Source organism: Carettochelys insculpta, chromosome 3 (assembly GCF_033958435.1).
Source record: "Carettochelys insculpta isolate YL-2023 chromosome 3, ASM3395843v1, whole genome shotgun sequence".
Classification (NCBI taxonomy): domain Eukaryota; kingdom Metazoa; phylum Chordata; order Testudines; family Carettochelyidae; genus Carettochelys; species Carettochelys insculpta.
In genome coordinates, this window is record NC_134139.1 from 84,297,316 (window position 1) to 84,319,025 (window position 21,710).

At 40.5% G+C, this 21,710-nt stretch overlaps 1 protein-coding gene across 5 annotated transcripts in view; it reads left to right on the forward strand.

Moving 5' to 3' along the window:
- Window positions 1-21,710, forward strand: part of PDE10A (phosphodiesterase 10A) — a 253,255-nt gene that overhangs the window by 225,120 nt on the left and 6,425 nt on the right. For 4 of the 5 annotated variants that reach the window (XM_074990261.1, XM_074990264.1, XM_074990263.1 and 1 more), the window contains 4 exons: window positions 4,133-4,305; window positions 6,767-6,878; window positions 12,908-12,988; window positions 17,724-17,812. In XM_074990261.1, the coding sequence (XP_074846362.1) occupies window positions 4,133-4,305; window positions 6,767-6,878; window positions 12,908-12,988; window positions 17,724-17,812 (455 nt within the window). Of the gene's footprint in view, window positions 1-4,132; window positions 4,306-6,766; window positions 6,879-12,907; window positions 12,989-17,723; window positions 17,813-21,226; window positions 21,321-21,710 lie in introns of those variants that run through there. The other variant, XM_074990262.1, reaches the window with a different exon arrangement.

Here is a 21,710-nt window from a genome sequence, read left to right on the forward strand (position 1 = left end):
ACTTGTTTTTTAAATAAAAACTGAGATTCCTGTGTAGTCAGATGATTCTGGTAGCTGATGTTTAAAAAAAAAATAGGTCTACACCGTCAGAGATGGGGTTGCAACTCAGGCAGATTAACCAAGATAGCATGACTAAAATGTCATGTAGATGCCACGGCATGGGCTTCAGCATGAGCTAGCACTACAAGTAGCTACTCAGAATCCCCAGAGTGTTTGTCCATCCCTCACTTAAATCCGCACTGCCACACCTACACTGCTGTTTATCTATTCTGGCACAGGTACACCTACCTAAACTGTAGCCACACCTTGGGTTACAGTGTACACATACCTAAAATGACCAAATTTGAGACTTACAGTAGAATCACTAGAATTGGCAACAGTGCTTCAATATTGTTCTTTTTATTTTAATCTATTTTGGTGTTATAGCAATCTGCTGTAATAAATTCCTGGGAGAATTAAATGCTTGGCTTTAAATGTGCATGCATCCTTTACCTAGGAGTAGACATCATTTTTGGCATGTATGGAAAAACGTACATAATCTGTTTTCGTATGCTTTCTTGCTCTTCAGTAATTTAAAAACAGCTGACATAGGTATTACATTTGCATGCTAGTGGCTCGATAGTATGAAGTAATGCCTTTGTGTATTGAGTTAATGTAAACCTGTCACACACAGAGTGCGTAATGTTAAACGTGATAACACACAGGTATTTTGTCATTTATTAAAAAATAAACTGATGTTGAACTGGAAAGAGAGAGACTTTATCGCTACAAAAATAGATCCCTGTCCATTACGTACAACTTCTGTGCTCACTGCTTTTCATTCTCGTGTGCACATTCCCTGTATACACCTTTATCCTGGTACTGTCTCTCTAATCCCTTTCTAACTTTTTTCTTTTTCCGGTCTTTCAAAAGGGAACATAATTATTTTTTAAGATGTCTTAGCAGCTATTGTTAACACCATTCATAAATGCATCTTGCTATTCACATTTTTAGGAATCTCAAATATGGAAGCCTCCATAGAGTGTCAGCCTTTACTCTGAATGTCCCTTCATTTGGAGTGTAGATGAGTCCCTCGGTATTCAGTATGGCATTAGATGTTTAGTATTTGTTTTTCAAATGAGTTTATATACAGTGTTCAAAAAAACTCAGACCTATTAAGACTTCTTTGCCACTCCAGCAGTGCTGAGCAAACTTACATTAGGTTGTATTGTCTTATTTGTGGTTCCCTTGCATGGTGGCATCCCTGAGTTGTATAGCTCCACAATAACTGTTCCTGTGCTGCATTCAAACTCTGACAGTTGGATGTCTGGGAAAGTGTTGTTTGGGAAAACGGAATGTGGCCAGGAGGTTATTGTGTAGGTTAAAATACTGGCAGCCAAAATGGTCACTCAGGCTCAGTGATAGCTACTGTCATATAAAACAATTTATAGGTTGCTCTGTTCTACACCAGGGACTACATGGCCCCAGGGAGCATTCTTAGATTTACACCAGTCTTAAGGGTAGGGGATCTGAACATGTGTCAGCAGACTAAATAGTAAAAATGTTACATTAATTAGAACTTTAAACTAATTATTTCAGCCATCATAAACATAAGTTTATGTCAGGCATATTTTTAAGACTGTCAAATTATTTTAAAAGTACCGCAATTAATTATAAGATTTTAAAAGGTTGCAGTTAATCACAGCTTTAATCACACTAACAATAATAGAATACCAATTGAAATTTATTGTAAATATTTTGGATATTTTTCTACATTTTCAAACATGTTGATTTTGATTATAACAAAGAATACAGAATATAGGGTGCTCACTTATATTATCATTTTTTTTTAATTACAAATCAGTGGGCAGCAGTTTTGAATCTATTCATTTTGTTTTGCATTAATTGCTCATGTTAACTGCAATTGATTGACAGCCTTACTTATTTGGTATAAATATAGAAGATTCCATTCACCTATTTTAGCTGGTCATGGAAACTATCACATCATATCAGCAGACATATATTTCATTGTGTTCAGCAAGGTAAGTAACAGTCTCAAAATGGTAGCTTCCATTAGTGCCTAAGAAACCAACCAGTTCTTGTTGGGTAATACTGTGTGCAGAAATAGTCATAACCATCTGGTCATATTAATGTTTCTGAGCTTCTAACTTCTGAAGTCCTAGAAGGTGCCAACTGCACATCCGGGGGTGATGTGCCACTACATACCTTTAATAATAGAACATGGAGCCTGGTGATCATTCAGCAAGAGAAGTCTTTTTAAAAAAAAAAAAAAAAGTGAAAATCCAAACTAGGCAAATTACTACTAAACCCTCTCTGGCACCAGTGTGGATTAAAATGAGTTTCTTGAAACATCCTATACCATGATTTAGGACATTGCCCAAGGAGCATTGAGACACAAATGAATTGTGTTTTCTCTTCGTTATTCAGAAATCCATTTGTCCAAAAATAACATTAGACAATAAATATCACATTCCTCGTGAAAGACCAAAACAACTGTATTTGTACCAATAAGAAATTGTTTTAGAACAATTTATCCTTATGGAGAATTTTTGACAAAAGACAGGGTTATGTTCTGTGCCTGTGGCAATGAAATGTTGTAGTACATGGAATTTTAATGTACTCATAATATTTTCTATTTGTAAAAAGTTGCACCGTGATTTGGCTGGTACATCCTTTTTATTTCCTGTTCCTATTAATTAATTGTTTCCAAAAGCAGAGACATAGTGCAGAGTTTTCTAAATGTGGTTTAACGTTCAGCAGAGATCACCATATATTGTCCATTGTATATATGGTATAAAATAGTAAAAAAAACCCAAAAAGGCATGAAGCATGACATGTTGCTTTAACCTCTGTGGTGTGACACACTATTATTCTGTACAGTTCACAAGTGAAACAGCTCATTTTTAAACAAAATTGCCTTTCTCTAAATATACGCATACATGAAAGCACTGTAACTGACTTCATTTCTAAAGAGGAAATTGCATCTGCAAATAAATATTAATTACATTTAATTTAGGACAATTAAATCAAAATGCAATAACCTCATTACAATAACTAGATATTTCTTTACCCTTATTAAATATTGTGCATACGCTGGGCACTATTAAAAAAAAACAAAACTCCTGTTATCTTCAGGAAGAAATCCCTAGCCAGTCTGCCAGGCTAGTGGCAGCTGTGCACTCAGGATCAGGTTGGGAATCCCCGGCTCTCAAGCCAGCAGTAAGTGGGAGTGCTTTGTAAAACTGTTGGGAAACTTTGTTAAAATGTATTTCTGCCTAGTAATTTCTTCTACCTTCAGAGAGCTTTCTCCGCTTGGAAGGGGAGAGGAGTGTGTGTGGTGGGGGAGGGGCAGGAAGAAACAAACCACCAAACATTGGGCATGATTCTGAGGAGTTCTGAGCACCATCAGGTCCAGGATTGGGGAGACTCTTGGAACTTTACAGTGCATCTTCCAGCATCGAGCCATATGTTTAGGGAAGGTGTCAGGCCGTAAAAGATTAGGTACATGTAAATATTGTAAGAGACTAATTTTGTGTGCAGTTCAAATACTTATGTGGGCAAATAGAATTCATAGGACTGGAAGGCACCATGAGAAGTCATCAAGTCCAATCCCCTGCTCTCATGGCAGGACCAAGTACCACCTGGACTACTTATTCTCACAGCTAACAATGTGAGAGCCCAAATCTTTGGTCTGAACTTGCACATGTAATGTTCATGCACATTTGTTCCTAACTTTCGAAACTTGGTCTGCAGTGTAAATTCATTTGCAAATTTGTGGGAAATTAAAAATGTAAATGGAGTGAAGATGCATAATAGAAATTATGTGTTTGTTGTTGATTGTGACTTATGCTAATCATGGTGCTGTGCACTCCAGCAAAACGTAGATAATATGAACCGAGTATTCGGAGAGAGGGTGTTTGAGTCTCGAGCATAGTTCAGTAACTCAGTGATAGCAACAGCTTCATGTTAATCCTTTAAAAAGAATATTTAAAAGCCCATTTCATGCTCTTCATGGTTTCATTTATAAAACAAAAAAATCCCTAGTGGACTGTAAACCTGTTGTAAACTGATAAATATAGGAATCATCTCAAAATTAGAGCTTGTGCTTTTTATTGGTTTTATTTTTTCATAGCTGGAAGGGCACAATATCTTCTCCAAACTGAGCTCCAGCGAGTACGAGCAGGTCCTAGAGATCATCCGCAAAGCCATCATTGCTACAGACCTTGCCCTGTACTTTGGAAACAGAAAACAGCTGGAAGAAATGCATCAGACAGGAGCCTTAAACCTTAAAAACCAAGCACATAGGTAAAGCAAGCATTCATACAAATGTTTTTACAAATGACAACAAAGAAGAATTCAGATAAGAATCTTTATCATGCACACAATGTCTTTTTTGCATTGAGTAAGCTCTAAGATCAAATAGATTGTATTCCAGCTATAAAAAGGCAATTTACAGAGTTCATATGCTTTATGCTTTAATCTCTCATGCTGACATTTCATTGCCTTCAAACTATTCCAATTCAGTAGTTCATTAGTAACTCAAGCTCCAGTTCTGCAAATTCTTACACACACACTTATGTTTACACCTGTCTCATTGACTTCAAGAGGATTAGGCATAGATGTGAAATTATATGCACGCATGTGTGTTTGCAGGATCAGGCCTAAGTGGGTGAGCCAGCTCCATTTAAAATCAATTAATTCTTTGTACAGACAATATAAATTCTTTGTTTGTACAGACAATATAAAATACTTTTTAGACCTAGGGCCTAATTCTCCTCACACCAGTGTAAGGCAGGGTCTACATGTGCCCCTTCCTTTCAAAACGGGCATGTTAATGAGCAGGTTTGAAATATGCTAATGAGGTGCTGCAATGAATATGCAGTGCCTCATTAGCATAATGGTGGCTGTGGCAATTCAAAAGTGTGGCTTTTCGAATCGCGCACCACACATGGAGACAGGACCTTCCGAAACGACCCCCTCAGTTTTCAAAAGCCCTTCTTCCAATCACCAGATAGGAAGAAGGGCTTTTGAAAACTGAGGGGGCAGTCCTTTTGGAAGGTCCCGTTTCCACGGGCGGCGTGCGATTGGAATCGCTATGGCCACCATTATGCTAATGAGGTGCTGCATATTCATTGCAGCACCTCATTAGCATACTTTGAACCTGTGTAGACCCAGCCTAAATGATGAATAGCTGCATTGACATCAGAAGAGTTATACTAGTTGGAAAACTCAGTGCTAATGACAGGAAAATCTGTCTCCTTATCTTTGAGATTTAGACCACAGAAATGTCAGATTTTATAATATACTCTCACATGTGCACATCATGAGTTAAGAGAAAGGTGTCTATCGCCTATACCACATTGCATAAGACATTTATTCCACTTCCAGTACTTACTGAAAAGTAACATACATCCCATCTTCATCCAGCTTAGTCTGTCATGCCAGACCTTCATGGTGATCTCATACTCATATGTTGTACTCATATCAACTGATTCACACGTCTGATTGTCATGCAGTCCATTCTGCCTTGATTTCTGAGATTCCTATTAGGTTTTTGCTTGACAAAGTGAGTTGAATGAAATTTAGGTGTGACTTTTGGACATGTGGAACACAAAGATTGTATGGGATGTTCTCATCCCTGTCAAAATGAAAATCTTGAACACTTCTTTACACTGTATTAAAATATCCATTATAGGGTAGAATGGAGCCAAGAGCTTCAGAATTTGGTCATCAGAAATCACAAAGGAGCAGAAGTACCCTTCAACATAATTAAGCTCAGAAATATATACTCAAAATAATTTCACACTAACCTTTGAAATTTACAACTTCTGGATAAAACAAAGTCAGACGTGTACAGTTTTTAGTTGTTTGTAATCATGTATGGGAGGATACAACAGAATGAACAGTGAAGTCCGGTGGCACTTTAGACTAACAAATTTATTTGGGCACAAAATTTAATGGGTTGGAGCTGGACTTCATCAGTTGCATCTGATGAAGTAGTCTTCAGCCCAGGAAAACTTATGCCTAAATAAATTTGCTAACCTTTAAGGTGCCACCGGACTTCTTGTCATTTTTGTGGAAATGGACTAACATGGCTACCTCTCTTAAAAAAAAAAAAAAAAAAAAGTGTGAACATTACTTATCCACAGTATGAACATGCAGCATTTTTGTGACATGTACAAAGGTATCTAAATACTTTAGCCTTTACTTTTGGTATCTCCTGAATGTAATAAGTTAACTCTCTGAATTGATGTGGTGTAATTCAAGGTATTCCAAATTGTTAGCTCATCTTATAACATTTTAATTGCCATTAGCAATAACCACATTAAATACACACACACTATTTGTCCTTCTTATTTGTTCTTGGACGTATATGTGACAGGAGACACACACAGCTTCTAAACAATATAGTTTGAACCTCTTTAGTCCAGCACTCTCAGGAACCGACCAGTGTCGGAACCAGAGAATTTGCCAGAACTCAGGAGGTCAATATTGTCTAGCACATTATCAATACTTCCACTGCTGACTGGGCTCTGAGAAGACCTTTGGAGGGGAAATAGAGCTAAATAACAGAACAGAATACTGGGGGCTGTAAATGAACTTTATGGAACCACAGGAAACTTGGCCACACTCATGATAAGTGGACACCTGGCTAACTAAAGTCATTCCAGACCACAAATCTTGCCAGACCAGTGAGTGCCAAACTTATTCAACCTGTAACATAAAGCTTTATCTGAATAACAAATTAATTATTATTATGTTCTAGGGATCGTGTGATTGGTCTGATGATGACAGCTTGTGATCTATGTTCTGTAACAAAGTTGTGGCCAGTTACCAGAGTGACAACTAACGATATATATGCAGAGTTCTGGGCTGAGGTATGCATATTTCTGTCACATTATTTTGCATAGGTGTTGTATTTCTTTTTAGTGACAGGTCCCAGAGGTGCGATACCGCGAAGGATGAAAGACAAAGACGAACATAGACAGCAGGGGGCCAACAGTTCTATAGTCTGAAGGCCCTGAGTTTATTATTCTCACAGCTTTTATAACCAAGTGAGAGCACATTATTATGAGAAAAGCAGTCAGCTACAATATAACTGGCTCAGCACTTCTATCTCTAAAAAAGCCACATCAATCCTCCCAGTCCTTGAACATGGACTCTCAAAAACACCTAATCAAAACAACACAGCTCCCGGCGGCTTGCCTACACGAGAGCAGGTGTTCCGTCTAGATGCCAATAGCCCAGCCAGGCCTGGGAAACATGTAGGAGGGAGAAGGCAAAACTCCTTCACATAGGGAAAATATCCCGATAAATAAGAGCGAGGAACATGACAGGTTGAGCTCAATCAATTTTCAGTAGGATTATTTATCATGTATGACTTGCCATATATTCATAAATCAATGCAGAGGTATTTTGGGCTCTGTGGAAAGCATTTGGGAAGCTGTTAGTATGGAGATTTGTCATCAACTTGCAAGCAAAAAGCATATTATTTTTTTTAAAAAAAGTTTATGTTTAGAATGCATCTTATCATAATAGAAAGTGATGTAATGGATAACAGGACAAAAGAAAATACTTAAGATTTTCAGGTCACTGGTGAGAATTCCGTAAAATAGACCACGCTGTTTGTGAATGGTGGCCCTAATGCACACAACTCTAAACCAGCTTCCAGAAAGTTACTTCAAAACACATGTCTGTGGATCTGCAATATGAGTTTGGAAAGCAGTACAGGAATCTACCAAAATGATAAAGTCATTCTGGTTTTGATGCCTTTTTTTTGGAGTCTGCTCAGCCCCTGGATTTTAAAAGGATGTAGTTGACCTGTAATAAGCCCCAAAACTGCCTTTACAAAGATGTAATGAGAATCTGTATGTACATAGAACAAAACGGCAATTGTATAATTGTGTCCTCTTTTATGTCCTGTGCTTAGATAAGTGAGGATGCAAATACTGTTTCAATAGCTAAAAAAAACAAGAGGGGAAATGACTGATGAAGTGAAGGTTAGGTATTATTTAAAGAATGTTGCATTGGATTTAGCGTTCTTTTAAAAAAAATATTTTTAAAGCCTAAAAAGGTTTATAATTTCCCTTTTAATATCCAATGCCTTAGATGAACAAAGATGAGACTACGGGAAAAACCTACAATCAGAACTATCCTGCAGCTCCCCTGTTTCAAAAGATGTGCATCATATACTGAACTGCTGTTGCACATATAAGTCAGAGGGCCCAAATCGTTCCTTATATATAGTAGTCCCTCAGGTTATGCAAGGGTTGTGTTCCCATACACCCTCGCATAACTCGACTTTCACGTAAGTCAGGGGGCAGCTTTTTCCCCAGCAGAACACATGTTCTGCAGCTGTGGAAGCAGCAGCATTTCCTGGAGCTCCTTTTGAAAGGTAAGTCTTGGGGTTGGGGAGTGTTGAGCCTGGCAGTGGGTTGGGGCTGTGGGATGGGGGACAGGGGAGTTAAGCCTGGGGTGGGTTAGGGCTGCAGTGGGGCTGGGAGGGTGCAGTTGAGCTGGGGCCACGTGGCCCTGCTGGGGATTGAGCTGGAGCCGCGCGCCAGGGATTTGAACTGGGACTGGATGGGGTGGGGTGTTGAGCTGGGAGGGCTGGGAAGGGGTTTGAGCCAGAGCTGTGCATGGGGGTGGTGAGCCAGGGCTGAGGGGTGGTTGAACCAAGGCCGGGGAGGGTTGAGCCAGGGCCCGGGGGAACAGGGTTTACAGTTGCGCTTAACTCACATTAATGCGAGTTGAGTGCAACTCAAAATCTTGCATTTCAAGGGTTTACTGTGCACTAGGTGTGTACCTGTTAACTTCAGTGGACTTACTTCTGAACTACAATGGTGGTGGGGAGGAATCAAGCTCACCGACTTGGTGTTGCATGCGTTTTGTGAATTTTGTTTGTTTCTTGAGAATTGCACGTTTCTTCTGGAATTCACAATGTGAATAGTTTCGTTTTTGTTATGTTTAATTATTTCTCAGCGATTTTGTATCAGATTGCTTATAAATATAAAGATGTCTGTTCTGACTTCCAGATCCCCATAACCGACAGCTAAATCTACACTGCATTCCCATTTTGAAAGGGGAATGCAAATGAGGGAGTTCAAAAATGCAAATGAAACACTGATTTACAAATCTTGTGCTTCATTTGCGTAATTTCACACACTTGCTTTTTTGGAAGACACTTTTTTGGAAGAAAAACCAGCCACATAGAGAGCATTCTTTAGAAAATAAACCCTGTTTTCAAAAGAAACCTTTTGTTTCATTTCAGGAAGAAGGGGTCTTTTGAAAATGGGGTTTATTTTCAAAAGAACTCTGTCTACATGGGTGTTCTTTCCTTGGAATAGGTCTGTGAAGAATATCTCTTTACTTGTGAATGAAGGAAATTTTCTTTGGAAACTATTAACGATACTCACAGAACCTCACAATAATATTTTACTTAATCACTTTTCAGAAAAGGGTAATATGAGGGAGTGTCAGGCCCTAAGAGGTGCATTCATTCTGGTGCCTCACCCAATCTAAGCAGACAGTACAGGCAGGTGCTGCAAGCCCCACCTCAGGAGCAGTAAAAGGGTATGATTGATCCTCTGAAGCAGAGGAAACTTGGGAAAGGTACAGAGGTATCCTGCAAGGAAAACTCTAATACTGGCCAAACTCAGTAAACAGTTTAGACTGCATATCAGCATGTATTCTGTTATTTAAGCGAGCAACGATGGTGAACTCCAAGAATGGGGTAAGTCTGGGCTGGATGTGTCTATAGTCTGTACAGTTCTAACAGCTGAGTGGAAAAGCCATTTGCTTTTGATCTGCATGTGAAATTTTAAAACTACTTTCATTATTTTGAATAGAAGTTACTAATAATACCATTATTTTTAAAATGTTTTTCACTTTGAGTAACCCGTCAATGGAACCATATAGCTATATATATGGAAGGTATCAGTTGAACACAATATTTTTATGGATGTATTTACAGTCTTTAAGCACATTTGAAGCCTATCTGTGGTATCAATCATCGTAATAGAAAAGTAATCAATTTTCAATTTGTATTTCCATGTATATCCAATACGTCTGTCTGTATTCTATGTTTTCAGAAAATTGGGCGTTTTTTAAATGCACAAAAAATAAGTGAAACTGCTTCTGTATTACTAATACTTTTTGAAGCAGTCCTTGAGGCTGAAGTGAAATTTGAGATGCATTAAAGAATGAATCCGGCAAACTAATGAATAACCGCTATACTCTGGAAACCTCTTATTGGAGTGTGTTTATCAATTTACAGTAGCACCCTGTTTAGCCATACCTCCTTAATGTGATTCTCTGTATCAGCTGAATCACCAGTTACTTGGGGCTGACAGCAGCTGGGGCACAGGTGGTCAGCACATTCAGATATCTTCCACAAGAAGGGGAAGTTGCACAGATTGAATAATTAAAACAGGCACTTTCAGAAAATTTTAATTTCAGATTGATCCTCTCTAATCCAGCACCCTCTGCACCTGACCAGTGCTGAACAAGAGAATTTGTCAGATCACAGGAGGTCAATATTGTCTAGCAGCATTACCAACACTTCCACTGCTTACTAGGCTCTTAGAAGACATTTAGGGGTAAATTACAACTAAGTAACAGCACAGCAGTGAGAGCTGGGGCTCATGGCTGTAAATAACCTTTGTGAGACCATGGGAAACTTGGCCACACCCGTGATGAGTGGGCATTTCCCTTGGCCACATAGCATTGTGGGTATTTTCACTAGTGCAGAATGGGAAACAAATGCTCTGCAAGTGGTTGTGGGTGTGTGATGACATCTTACCACATTGCATTGTCCTCATTCCCCTCCTGTGAAAAGCAAACAGCCATTTTTCCTGGTGGAAGGAAGGAAAAGTAGGGTATTGACAGAGATCACCAGATTAACTGAAATCTCTTGCTCCTATAACTGAATTGCTTTTTCAAACTGTAGCTGTAAATGAATTATGAAAGATTTTACAAAAAGCAGCAGGTGTCTGAGTCTTCTCAGGTGGCTCTGCAGCCACTGTCCCCACTTCCTTGATTACAGAAACATGATCCCTGAGAATAATACAGGGACAATGCAAAGCTTGAAGAAATAATAGAATAGTAAAGTTTTGGAAAAAAGATTTGGTGAAGGAGGGTTTTTGGATTCCCAGTCCATTACACGGCTTCTGAGCCCTGGGACCACCCAGCAGTTTGTGACTTCTCAACTGGCCCTCCACACACTCTTCCTGTGGTAAGGGGTTAGGAAAAAGATTTTGGTTTCCAAAACAGGGTGGGGCTGATATCTCTGTAATTCATAACTGAAATATCAAAGATTTTACAAAAAGCAGCGGGAGTCTGCAAGGGCTGACAGTGCAGCAAGGTGTCTGTGTCTGTGTCTTCTCAACTGGCCCTCCACCCACTCTTCCCTGTGTTGAGGGGGCCAAAGCTTGAAAGACAGTAGGAAAGGTTAGGAAAAAAGATTTTTGGCTTATCGCTGCACTACACAAATTTGTCCAACACAGGGGATGGGCTTGCCAAATTTCAATAAGTGGTGGTGCTCAGGTGGGGCTGGGGGGAGCAGCACCTACTGTCAGGATGCTGGGGCGGGAGGTTGAATAGAACAGAGGATGATGGGCTAGTTGAAATTGTTCTCTGAAAATCTTTTTGTGTGTGGGGAGGGACGGGGAGACGGGACCATGACTGCAGAGTGAGTTGAAACAGTCCCTATGGCAGCTGCAAGCCCCTGAAAATCTCAGCCGCTGGTGTAGACATCCCATCGGTGGCAGCAAGCCCCCCACAATATTTGGGTGGTGCGGGGGGCCCAGTTGAAGCAGCCCTTCTGGAGGCAGCAATCCCCTGAGAATATTTTCTGTTCTTGGAACCCTCACCGCATGCAAGCCAGGACATGGTGCTGCCTGGCAGCATGGTCCACACTGAACAGCAGGCAAGTCCTTTTATTGGGTTGGGGGCTAGCATGTGATGTGGTTGTGTGCAGGAGAGACCCTGACTGCATGGTGCCTGTGGGGGAGGGGGGGAGCGGCTGCACAAATATAAACTTCAGAAAAGAAGTTTGTCAGCCTCTCTTTCATGCTCAACCTCCCCAACAGCCTATCTGCCATGTGGTGTGGCAGGGTGGTGGCTGGCTCTGATGTTGGGAAGAAAAAAACAAGTGCTCAGCTTGCAGAGGTAGAGACAGAACCATGAACTCCGTGTTGGGGCTATTTTGAATGGGTAGATGCACTCACAGCACTGATAGCAAAGACAGAAGGAAATATCTCGGCCTCTCATTCAAGCATGACCCCACAATCATGGGTTTCCTGGCGCTGAATTCAAATTCGCAGGCTTCCTATTACCTAATTTTGGCACACCTGGAGAGCAGTGGAGATGGAATCAGTCAGACCATAGGGGTACATACAGGACACCTATGGAAGCTAATGAATTCGATTTTGAGACCTGGCGCTTCTACACTGGCCTTCATTTGGACTTCTAAATTCAAATTTGATGCTACACCCAGCTGTTTTCGACGGTGTTATCATATCGATATTAGTGTTCCCTGAATCAAGCTAATGGTATTTACAGTGAAGACAGTGAAGTTGTAATATCAAGCTTACTGCTGTAAATTCAAATTTATCTCGTCGTGTAGAGGTAGCCAAAGTTAAATACACAAAAATATATAATTTTCTTATTTTCCAGAATTTACTGCTTGCTTTACCATTTGAGTGTATCATGTTATGGGAGTATCCCTTATTATACAGCTGTCTGAGACTGTATGTTCTATTCTTCCCATGTAGTATGTTGAATTCTAAATCTTTAGATGAAAAATAACAAACCAGAAACACCATTAGATTTAAGAAATTCTGATTTTCCTTTTGAATGTTCTTAGCTATTCAGGAAGTACATAACCCTCTTTTCTTTCTCTGTCCAGGGTGATGAAATGAAGAAGATAGGTATTCAACCTATTCCTATGATGGACAGAGACAAGAAGGATGAGGTCCCACAAGGCCAAGTATGGGTTGTCTAAAACTAAATGTTTTATATAGGCTATAAAATAATGCACAACAAAAAGTTGGTAAGGAAAATGATACTGACTGCTAGCAAGTCATTTGACAGTTTTTTGACATGTGAGTTGTATGTCATGCCAGATTACACATTTTACATACAAATACATAACTGATTTTAGAAATGGCAATGGGAGACATCCTGCTCGGAGATGATATTGGAACAAGAGCTTGCTGTTTCATGCTGTCCTGAAATACAGTGCGTCACAGCCTTACTTCCTTCTAGACTTAATTCTTTTTACCCAATTGCTGATAGAAGACGTAATGGAAACTCTCACTCAAAAGAATTCCATTCTTGCCTTGAGAAGTAGTATTTTTGAGGTTTGTTGAACTGATCCCTGAGTGCCACATTTATGCGTTGAACAGAAAGTTCTTTTGAAAAGCAGGTTGATGCAACAATAGTAAAGAAGGCAGGGAAGGGAAGAGCTTCCCACACATTTCAAAGTAACGGCAGCTCTTCTCAGAAATCAGATTTTCAAGTAGGAAAATAAAATATTTTTTCTTATGCAGCAAAAACTGAAATAGAGATGTTTTAAATGTTATTGTCTAAAAGTTAACATCCTATTTGTCAAAGTTAGTGGTGGTTTTAATGTGTTAGTTATTAATAAATTGAAAAAGCTTTGGGTAGAATTTTCAAAAATGCCTAAATCTCATTTTCAAAAGGAGCTTAGTATGGTGGAGGCTGTGTATCACTGAAATCAGTGTGACTTAGGTGCCCAAGTCCCCTTGGTTCTCTTGAAAGTTTTCCTTTTCTCTTTTAAATGTTCGTGTACTTGTAAAACAGAATTAAAGTGAAATTATTTGAAATACTTTAATCCCTCACAATTTGCCCTTAAAATGGGAATATGTGGTTGAGAGGAGGAGAAGTGAAATGATAGCTTGGGAAATCCATGCCCTTTTGAAAATAATGTTTTAAAATTCTTAGAAATGGAAAGTATCTCAAGGAAATTTCATGGATGAACATATTGTTCAATTTTGACACTAGCTCTCAGAGTTCGTCCAATTTGTTTTGTATTTTTAAATTAAAATAGTCTTATTTCCGTGGCCCAAACCAGAATATTTAATTTTATTTTTGTTTACTGTGATTTCAGTTGTAAGATTATAGAGGGTAAATTACAGTTGTTTGCTTTGAGCAAAACCTCTCACTGTTTGCCGTGGCATTAGCAGTAGTAGGTTAAGCAGAATCTCCTTTAGAAGTTGTGACAGGTCTCCAGGAGCTTTTCCCTTCTTAAAATAAAATAAAAATTAATTACAAATCTCTTTATAAAAAACTGTAGAGTGCAAAATAGTGACCTCCCTTCTATTTCTGTAGCCATGGTCCCCTGACAGCTGCGGCCTCTTTGTTAGTCATGTCATATATTCTGGAGCCTAGACTGTGAGGCTAGGGTTACGCTACAGTGATCCATTGACAGAATGTTTACTGGAAGAGATCTTCTGACAAAACTTCTGTTGACAAATTGTAGCCAAACATGGAAGCGAATCAAAAAAGCGATCTGCTCTGTCGACAGAGAGTAGCCCCAGCCATTCTCTTGACGGAATGGGACAGGAAACGCCACAGAGGGGGTCGCATGGCCAGCAAGCCTCTCCCAAATGCCCATCCACTGCTTACGCTGAGGCTTGCCTAGCTGATCGAAGCAATGCAGAACCAGTGCAGGGCCCAAAAGCTGCTGGACAGAGAAATTGACCTTTCAAGGTAGCTATGGACCCACAACAGCCCCTGGCCTTGAGCCAGACCCTCTCCGTGGTCAGGCTGCTGCTCAACGTGATCGTGGCCACCTTCCACCTCCTGTGGTAGAATTTTTCTCCCATCTCCTTGCAAACTGCTACCATGTCCCCTCTAAGTCTTCTCTTTTCTAAACTAAACAAGCCCAGTTCTTTCAGGCTTCCCTAATAGCTCATGTTCTCTAGACCTTGAATCATTCTAGTTCTTTGGACCATCTCCAATTTCTGCACATCTTTCTTGAAATTTGGTGCCCAGAACGGACACAATACTCCAGTTGAGGCCTAATCAGCACTGAGTAGAGCAGAAGAATGACTTCTTGTTTCTTGCTCACGACACTCCTGTTGATGCATCCCAGAATCATGTTTGCTTTTTTAGCAACAGCATCACGCTTTTGACTCATATTTACCTTGTGGTCTACTATGACTCCCTAGGTCCCTATCTGCAGTCCTCCTCCTTAGACAGTCGCTTCCCATTCTGTATGTATGAAGCTGATTGTTCGTTCCTATGTGGAGTACTTTGCATTTTTCCTTATTAAATTTCATTTATTTACCTCAGACTCTTTCTCCAGTTTGTTCAGATAATTTTGAATTCTGACCCTAGCCTCCAACTCGGTTGCAACCTCCCACCACTGCCCCCAGCTGGTGTCATCTGCAAACTTAATAAGCATACTTTCTGTGCCAGTATTTAAATAGTCGATGACGATTTTAAATAGAACTAGTCCTAAAACAGACCCCTGCGGATCCCCACTTGTTATGCCATTCCAGCACAACTGTGAACAGTTAATAACTAATCTCTGAGAATAGTTATCCAGCCAGTTATACACCCGTCTTATAGTAGCCCGATGTAAGTTGTATTTGCTTAGTTTATTGATGAGAAGATCTTGCGAGACCATATCAGATGCCTTACTGAAGTCTAGGTATACCATGTCCACCTCTTCTCCCTTATCCACAAGACTTGTTAGCCTATCAAACAAAACAAACACGCAATCATGTTGCATCTTAAAGACTAACAAAATAATTTAGTAGGTGATGAGCTTTTGTGGGGCAGACCCACTTCTTCAGCTCTGAAGTTGACACAAGTAGAGTAAACTTCTTTATGGATTTCATCCCAACCACATGATCCTCAGACCTCAGATTCACTTCCTGTGAAAATTGGTGACTTAAATAGCTGGGACAAATTGCTTTTATCCCAAGGCATCTCTCCTTTATTATTTTTTGTTTTGTTTCATGTTTGTTTGTTTGTTTGTTTGTTTTTTTGGAAAGGAAAAAAGAAAAGCTACAAATGCTAACTTTGGATCTGAAGAAGTGGGTCTGCCCCATGAAAGCTGATCACCTAATAAATTATTTTGTTAGTCTTTAAGGTGCTACATGACTGCTTGTTTGTTTTGTTAGAGTACATACCAACACAACTACCCCTCTGTTACTAGCCTATTGAAAAAAGCTGTAAGATAGGTGACAACCAGAAAGGAAAACCAATCACCTTATTTTCTTCCAGATTTTTGCAGATTAATTCCTTAATTACTTGCTCCATTATCTTTCTCAGCACAGAAGTCAAACTGATTAGTCTGGAGTTTCTTGGGCTGTTCTTATTCCCCTCTTTATAGATGGGCAGTATATTTGCCCTTTTCCAGTCTTCTGCAGTCTCTCCTGACTCCTAGGACTTTACAAAGATGATAGCTAAAGACTCAGATTTCTCCTCTGTCAGCTCCTTAAGTATTCTAGGATGCATTTCATCAGGCCCTGGTGACTTGCAGACATCTAACTTTTTGAAGTAATTTTTAACTTGTTCCTTTTTATTTTATCTTCTCTACCTGCCCCCGTCCAACACTAGCATTCAATTTGTTAGGCATTCCTTCATCAGACTTCTTGGTGAAGACTGAAACAAAGAAGTCATTAAGCACCTCTGCTATTTCCAAGTTTCCTGATACTGTTTCTCCCTCCTCACTGAGCACTGGGCCTATCCTGCCTTAGGTCTTCCTCTTGCTTCTAATATATTTATAGAATGTCTTCTTGTTACCCTTTATGTCTCTAGCTAGTTTGAGCTCCTTTTTGTGCCTTTACCTTTCTAATCTTGCCCCTGCATACATGTATTGTTTGCTTATATTCATCCTTTGTAATTTGTCCTAATTTCCACTTTTTATGTGACTCCTTTTGATTTTGTGATCATGCAAGATCTCCTGGCTAAGCCAAGGCAGTCTTTCACCATATTTTGTCTTTCCTACGCCACAGTGTTGCTTGCTTTTGGGCTTTTAATAATGGCCCTTTGAAAAACTGCCAACTATCTGCTGTTGTTTTTCCTCTTAGTCTTGCTTCCCATGGGTCCTTCCTTATCAGCTCCCTGAGTTTACCAAAATTGGCCTTCCTGAAATCCATTGTCTCTATTTTGCTGTTCTCCTTTCTACCATTTACTTAGAATCCTGAACTCTATTATTTCATGGACATTTCCGCCCAAGCTGCCTTCCGCTTTCAAATTCTCAACCAGTATTAGAAACTTGGAGACATTTTTGGAAACTTTTCCCAGTATACAGTATCCTAAGAACATCCAGGGAATCAAGTGTGAATCAGAATTCCAAAGAACATTTGGCAAATCCAGAATCTGACCCATCTTTGTGAAACTCGGGCCTTTCCTTCCCAAGAATGACACTCTGAACGCGGACAGTCTCATGTATCCACATGCATCCAACCTTCTTCCCTCCTCCACAAACAAATCAACTAACAAAGTCCAAAGAGAGAACCTGTCTCCGTCAATATTCCTCCCATCACCGAAGGGAATGCTGACTGCTATTGAGTTCACATTGGTAGTGCTGAGATGCTGCAGTCATGGGCAGCAGTACAGATCAGTAACTTGGACTGTAAGTAAGGAAATTGTAAAATAAGGAAATAGATTAGTTTGGGGCTCTTTTGCAGTTAACCCTCTCACAATTTGACACCTGTCAGTAGCTTTCCCCCTGTTTTTCACAGATTGGATTCTACAATGCTGTAGCCATCCCATGCTACACCACACTCGCACAGATCTTCCCTCCTACTGGGCCACTACTCCGGGCATGCAGGTGAGTAGCAGTACAAGTTTTTGTACAGCATACATAGTGGCTGAGTGAGAGTCTGCCCCACTACATATATATGTCTGGAAGCATATGCCTCTTAATTCCAAATATGACTTGTAGAGAAACGTAAATGTTCTTTTCTATCGAGCGCCACCAACACCTGGAGGCAGGGACTACTGTGTAGTTCAACCAACGCCGGTCCATGGATGCAGCTGTTAAAATGTATTTAATGTTCAAGATACCTGTAAACAAGCAGGTCCACTAGTAAGGTGTCCCCAGTGAATTGCCTTTGTCTACCTACGTACAACTCAACTTCCTTCTGTCTGCTTCATGCCTCTATTTTACTCAAATAACTACTGGGAATTAAAAGTCTGTTTTCTTCTGTGCTTTTACTGTTGCTTCATCTCTCTCATATTATTTTTCTGCTCATTGTTTTCCTGTATGCTAGTTGAACTGACATGTCTCTCTTATATGGGAGATGAGAGCTCTGCAGCTCTTTAAGTCGCTGGCAGTTTCTCTTTTAGCTACAGGAGCAATGTAGAGTATTGGAAGGAAATCCTTTCTCTCTGTCCACCTACTCATCCATCTATATATATATAGCTGAGCTCCAGAGATGTGTGCATTCATATGTGTTGTGACAGGGTCGGGCCAGAAGGAGAGAGAGGCAACACCTGGCTAGCGAACAGCAGGAGACCTCAGGGCACCAGGGAGCCGCTGACCTGGGGAGCAGCTGAGGAGGGGCTGCTATCAATCAGTTAGGGACAGCTGAGCTCACTTGAGGGCTGCCACAGGATTGTTTAAAAGGCCTGCCTTGCTGGAAGAAGGGGATCAGACCCGAAGATGAAACTGGAGGGAGGTGAGACTGAGAGAGAGTTAGGAAGCAGAAAGAACACCAGCATTGCCAGAGACTTGGTGGGGAGGTGAAGAGCTTCCACAGGGAGTATTTGGACTCCCCTCCCCCCAGGTGATTGGGGAGCCCCTACCACAGCCCTCCTTCAGACCAGGGGCCAGGGCCCAGGAGTGGGAGTGACCCTGTCACAGTGTATACATAGTATATTTAAAAAAAAAAAAAAAAGATTCCAGGACTGTCACTCTGAAGCCTAAAATGTCTGGGTCAGCATGAAATGATGGAAACAGCTATAAGTTAAGCTAGAAGTTCCTTTGATTCAGAATATCATCAAGTTCGGTCATTGCTGGAATACCTGCTCTGTTCGTGTCAGGTTTTTAAGTTCTCAACCGTTTTGACATTACAGATTAAATTGATGCCACAGCAAGGCATGTATGTGTGCCTGGTTAACAGTCCTAGACTAATGTGGTTTCCGAGGTAAATCAACCACCCTTATTCTAAAGCTAATATGCAAACAACAGTTTCATTGGTTATTTAACAAAACACAGATGGTAGCTTACTTGGCCCAACTTCAGGTGATACCACAGATTTTCAGCTACTAGAGTGGGTGTGTGTGAGACATGGTGTGTTTACACACATATACACACACACTGTTTAAATTGTGACACCGCCGCTTCTTAGGGTGATGGGAAATGGTGATAATGTGATTCTTTAAGTATGAACTTGTGGGATTTGGTTTGTAAGGATGATCATTAGCGTCCCCAGACTGTACTTGGTACTGACAGGTGGTGCAACAACACCCTGCTATTGCCACTCCGGGGTTCTGTTTTGGCCAGGTTTCCCCACAGGTGTGTTCAAGCCAAACCTTGTTCAACCTGTACATCAGTGACTTGCCACCAACCCAGTCACAGAAGTTCATTTATGTAGATGACATTTGCTTTAGATTACAGTCTCTCACTTGAATTCTTTTTGGACACTAAAGTAGAAATGTTTCAGACTTGATGTTCAGAAGTGCTAAACACCCACAACTTTATTTGCCTTCAGTGGAAGATACAGGTGAGCTGTGCCTCTGAAGGGCAAGCACAGAGTCTTTATTTTAGAATAAATATGAGCATCTTTTGAAGAATGTTTTTTTTCTTTTGGAGCAGCATGTGCTGTAGGCATTTAACAGTATTTGGACCAAGCCCTCTGGGGCTATGCTAATACAACGACTAGATACCCATGGCTGGTCTACGCCAGCCTACCCAGGATTTCATGGTTGTCTAGTGTATTCAGTTTCCACAACAATAACGGAAGTGACACCATGCAAATACAACACAGTTTGTGTCTTTGGCCTGTACAAACTCAGTAAGAAAATAAATTTATTATGCCATATAGGTGTAGACATCCCCTCAGATAACTAGTGTGGTCTGCATGTGGCTGTTTTAATGATAGACAAAAGGCTTTCATCACAGTAAAGAGCCTCATTGAATTCCAACCCAAGATTTCTTAGGCCTATTTTTATTTTCTGGCCTTCAGGGCTCTGACTAAATAATTGACACCACCCACCTCTCCTGCCCCTTCCCACCCCCAGCACAGAGGTGCTGCACCTACACTGCACCTCCTTTCTAGAAGGGAGCATTTGAGAAATAAGGGGTTTTCTGGAAGGGAGGTTTTTCTTCTGAAGGAACACTGTCTACACAGCTGCTTTTGCTTCCAGAAAAGGCTCTTCTGGAAGCGAGATCTCACAGGAATATGCAAATGAGGACTGAGATATTTTAAAATACATGCCTCATTTGAATGTTCTCCTTAGCCATTAGCATGCCCCTTCCAGAAGGGAGGGGCGGTGTAGAGGAGGCCAGGGGGGCTCTTTCGGTTGTCCTAAAGATTCGGGATGTCAAGTGAACTGGGAGTAGTGGTTGTTTTTTGTTCACAACCCTCTATGCTCTCCCCATGCCCCACACTACACCAAGTGCTTCTTCGTTATTGGTTGGTTGGCCCCAGGTCTATTTTTCAAATTACGGTGGCCAGGAGTCAATGGATAATATGGCCATTTGCACAAACACCAAAGCATATTAACTGTTAGCCTCTGGCCTTTACAATGAGAGGGGTTTAAGATCTGTCTGGGAGGGAGAAGGTGGAGGGTTCCAAGAGTTTCTGTTCCAGGGTCCCTAACGGGAATTGTTAAGTACTCACCAGCTCTGAAAGTGTCTGTCTGCTCTGCCCCCAGCCATGCTTCACATTGTTCTGCTCTCTTAACTTAAAACTGGGATATCTGTCAGGGTGGGGAAACACTGGAATAAATTGCCTAGAGAGGTTGTGAAATCTCCATCTCTGGAGATATTTAAGAACAGGTTACATAAATGTCTATCAGGGATGGTCTAGACAGTATTTGGTCCTGCCATGAGGGCAGGGAGCTGGACTTGATGACCTCTCAAGGTCCCTTCCAGTCCTAGCATTCTGTGATTCTATAACTTGGGGGTTTTCTGCATTTTACCAAATATTTCAAGAAAGCTGTCTCATATAAACAAGGAGGGTCTTGTAGCATAAACAAGAATGATCCAATGGAATACTTATGACATTGGCCTTAGTAGTTTTGTATTCCTGTTTCTTTACTGCAGACGTCTGAGTCAGTGTCTGCATAACTAGACCCATTACGTCATACAAAATGAAGTGGATTTCATCAAGATTCATAGTATGGTTGCCTTTTTCTCTGCATATGAAAAATAAACGATCAATTTTGACCATTTGTAAATAGCATAGACTAGAGCCACAGTGATATAAAATGGCATAGTCCAATTTACATCCTTGAAGTGATACCCGTTTACACCAGGTGAAAAGCTGGCTCTGTGTTCCATTCAGATACGTAAGCTGTAAGCAGCTCTATTATTTGACACTTTTATGAAGTGTAAAAACAAAGTTTGGGCTTTAAGGTTATAAAGTAAGGAGCACTCTAAGCCTCTGCGACAGAGACTACCAGACAAAAATTTGAATATCCTTTGCTTTGGAGAAGACTTTATGCAATAATGTTCACTCACTGCTTGGGCCAGCAGAAATGTATTGTTTTACTGCTGTAAA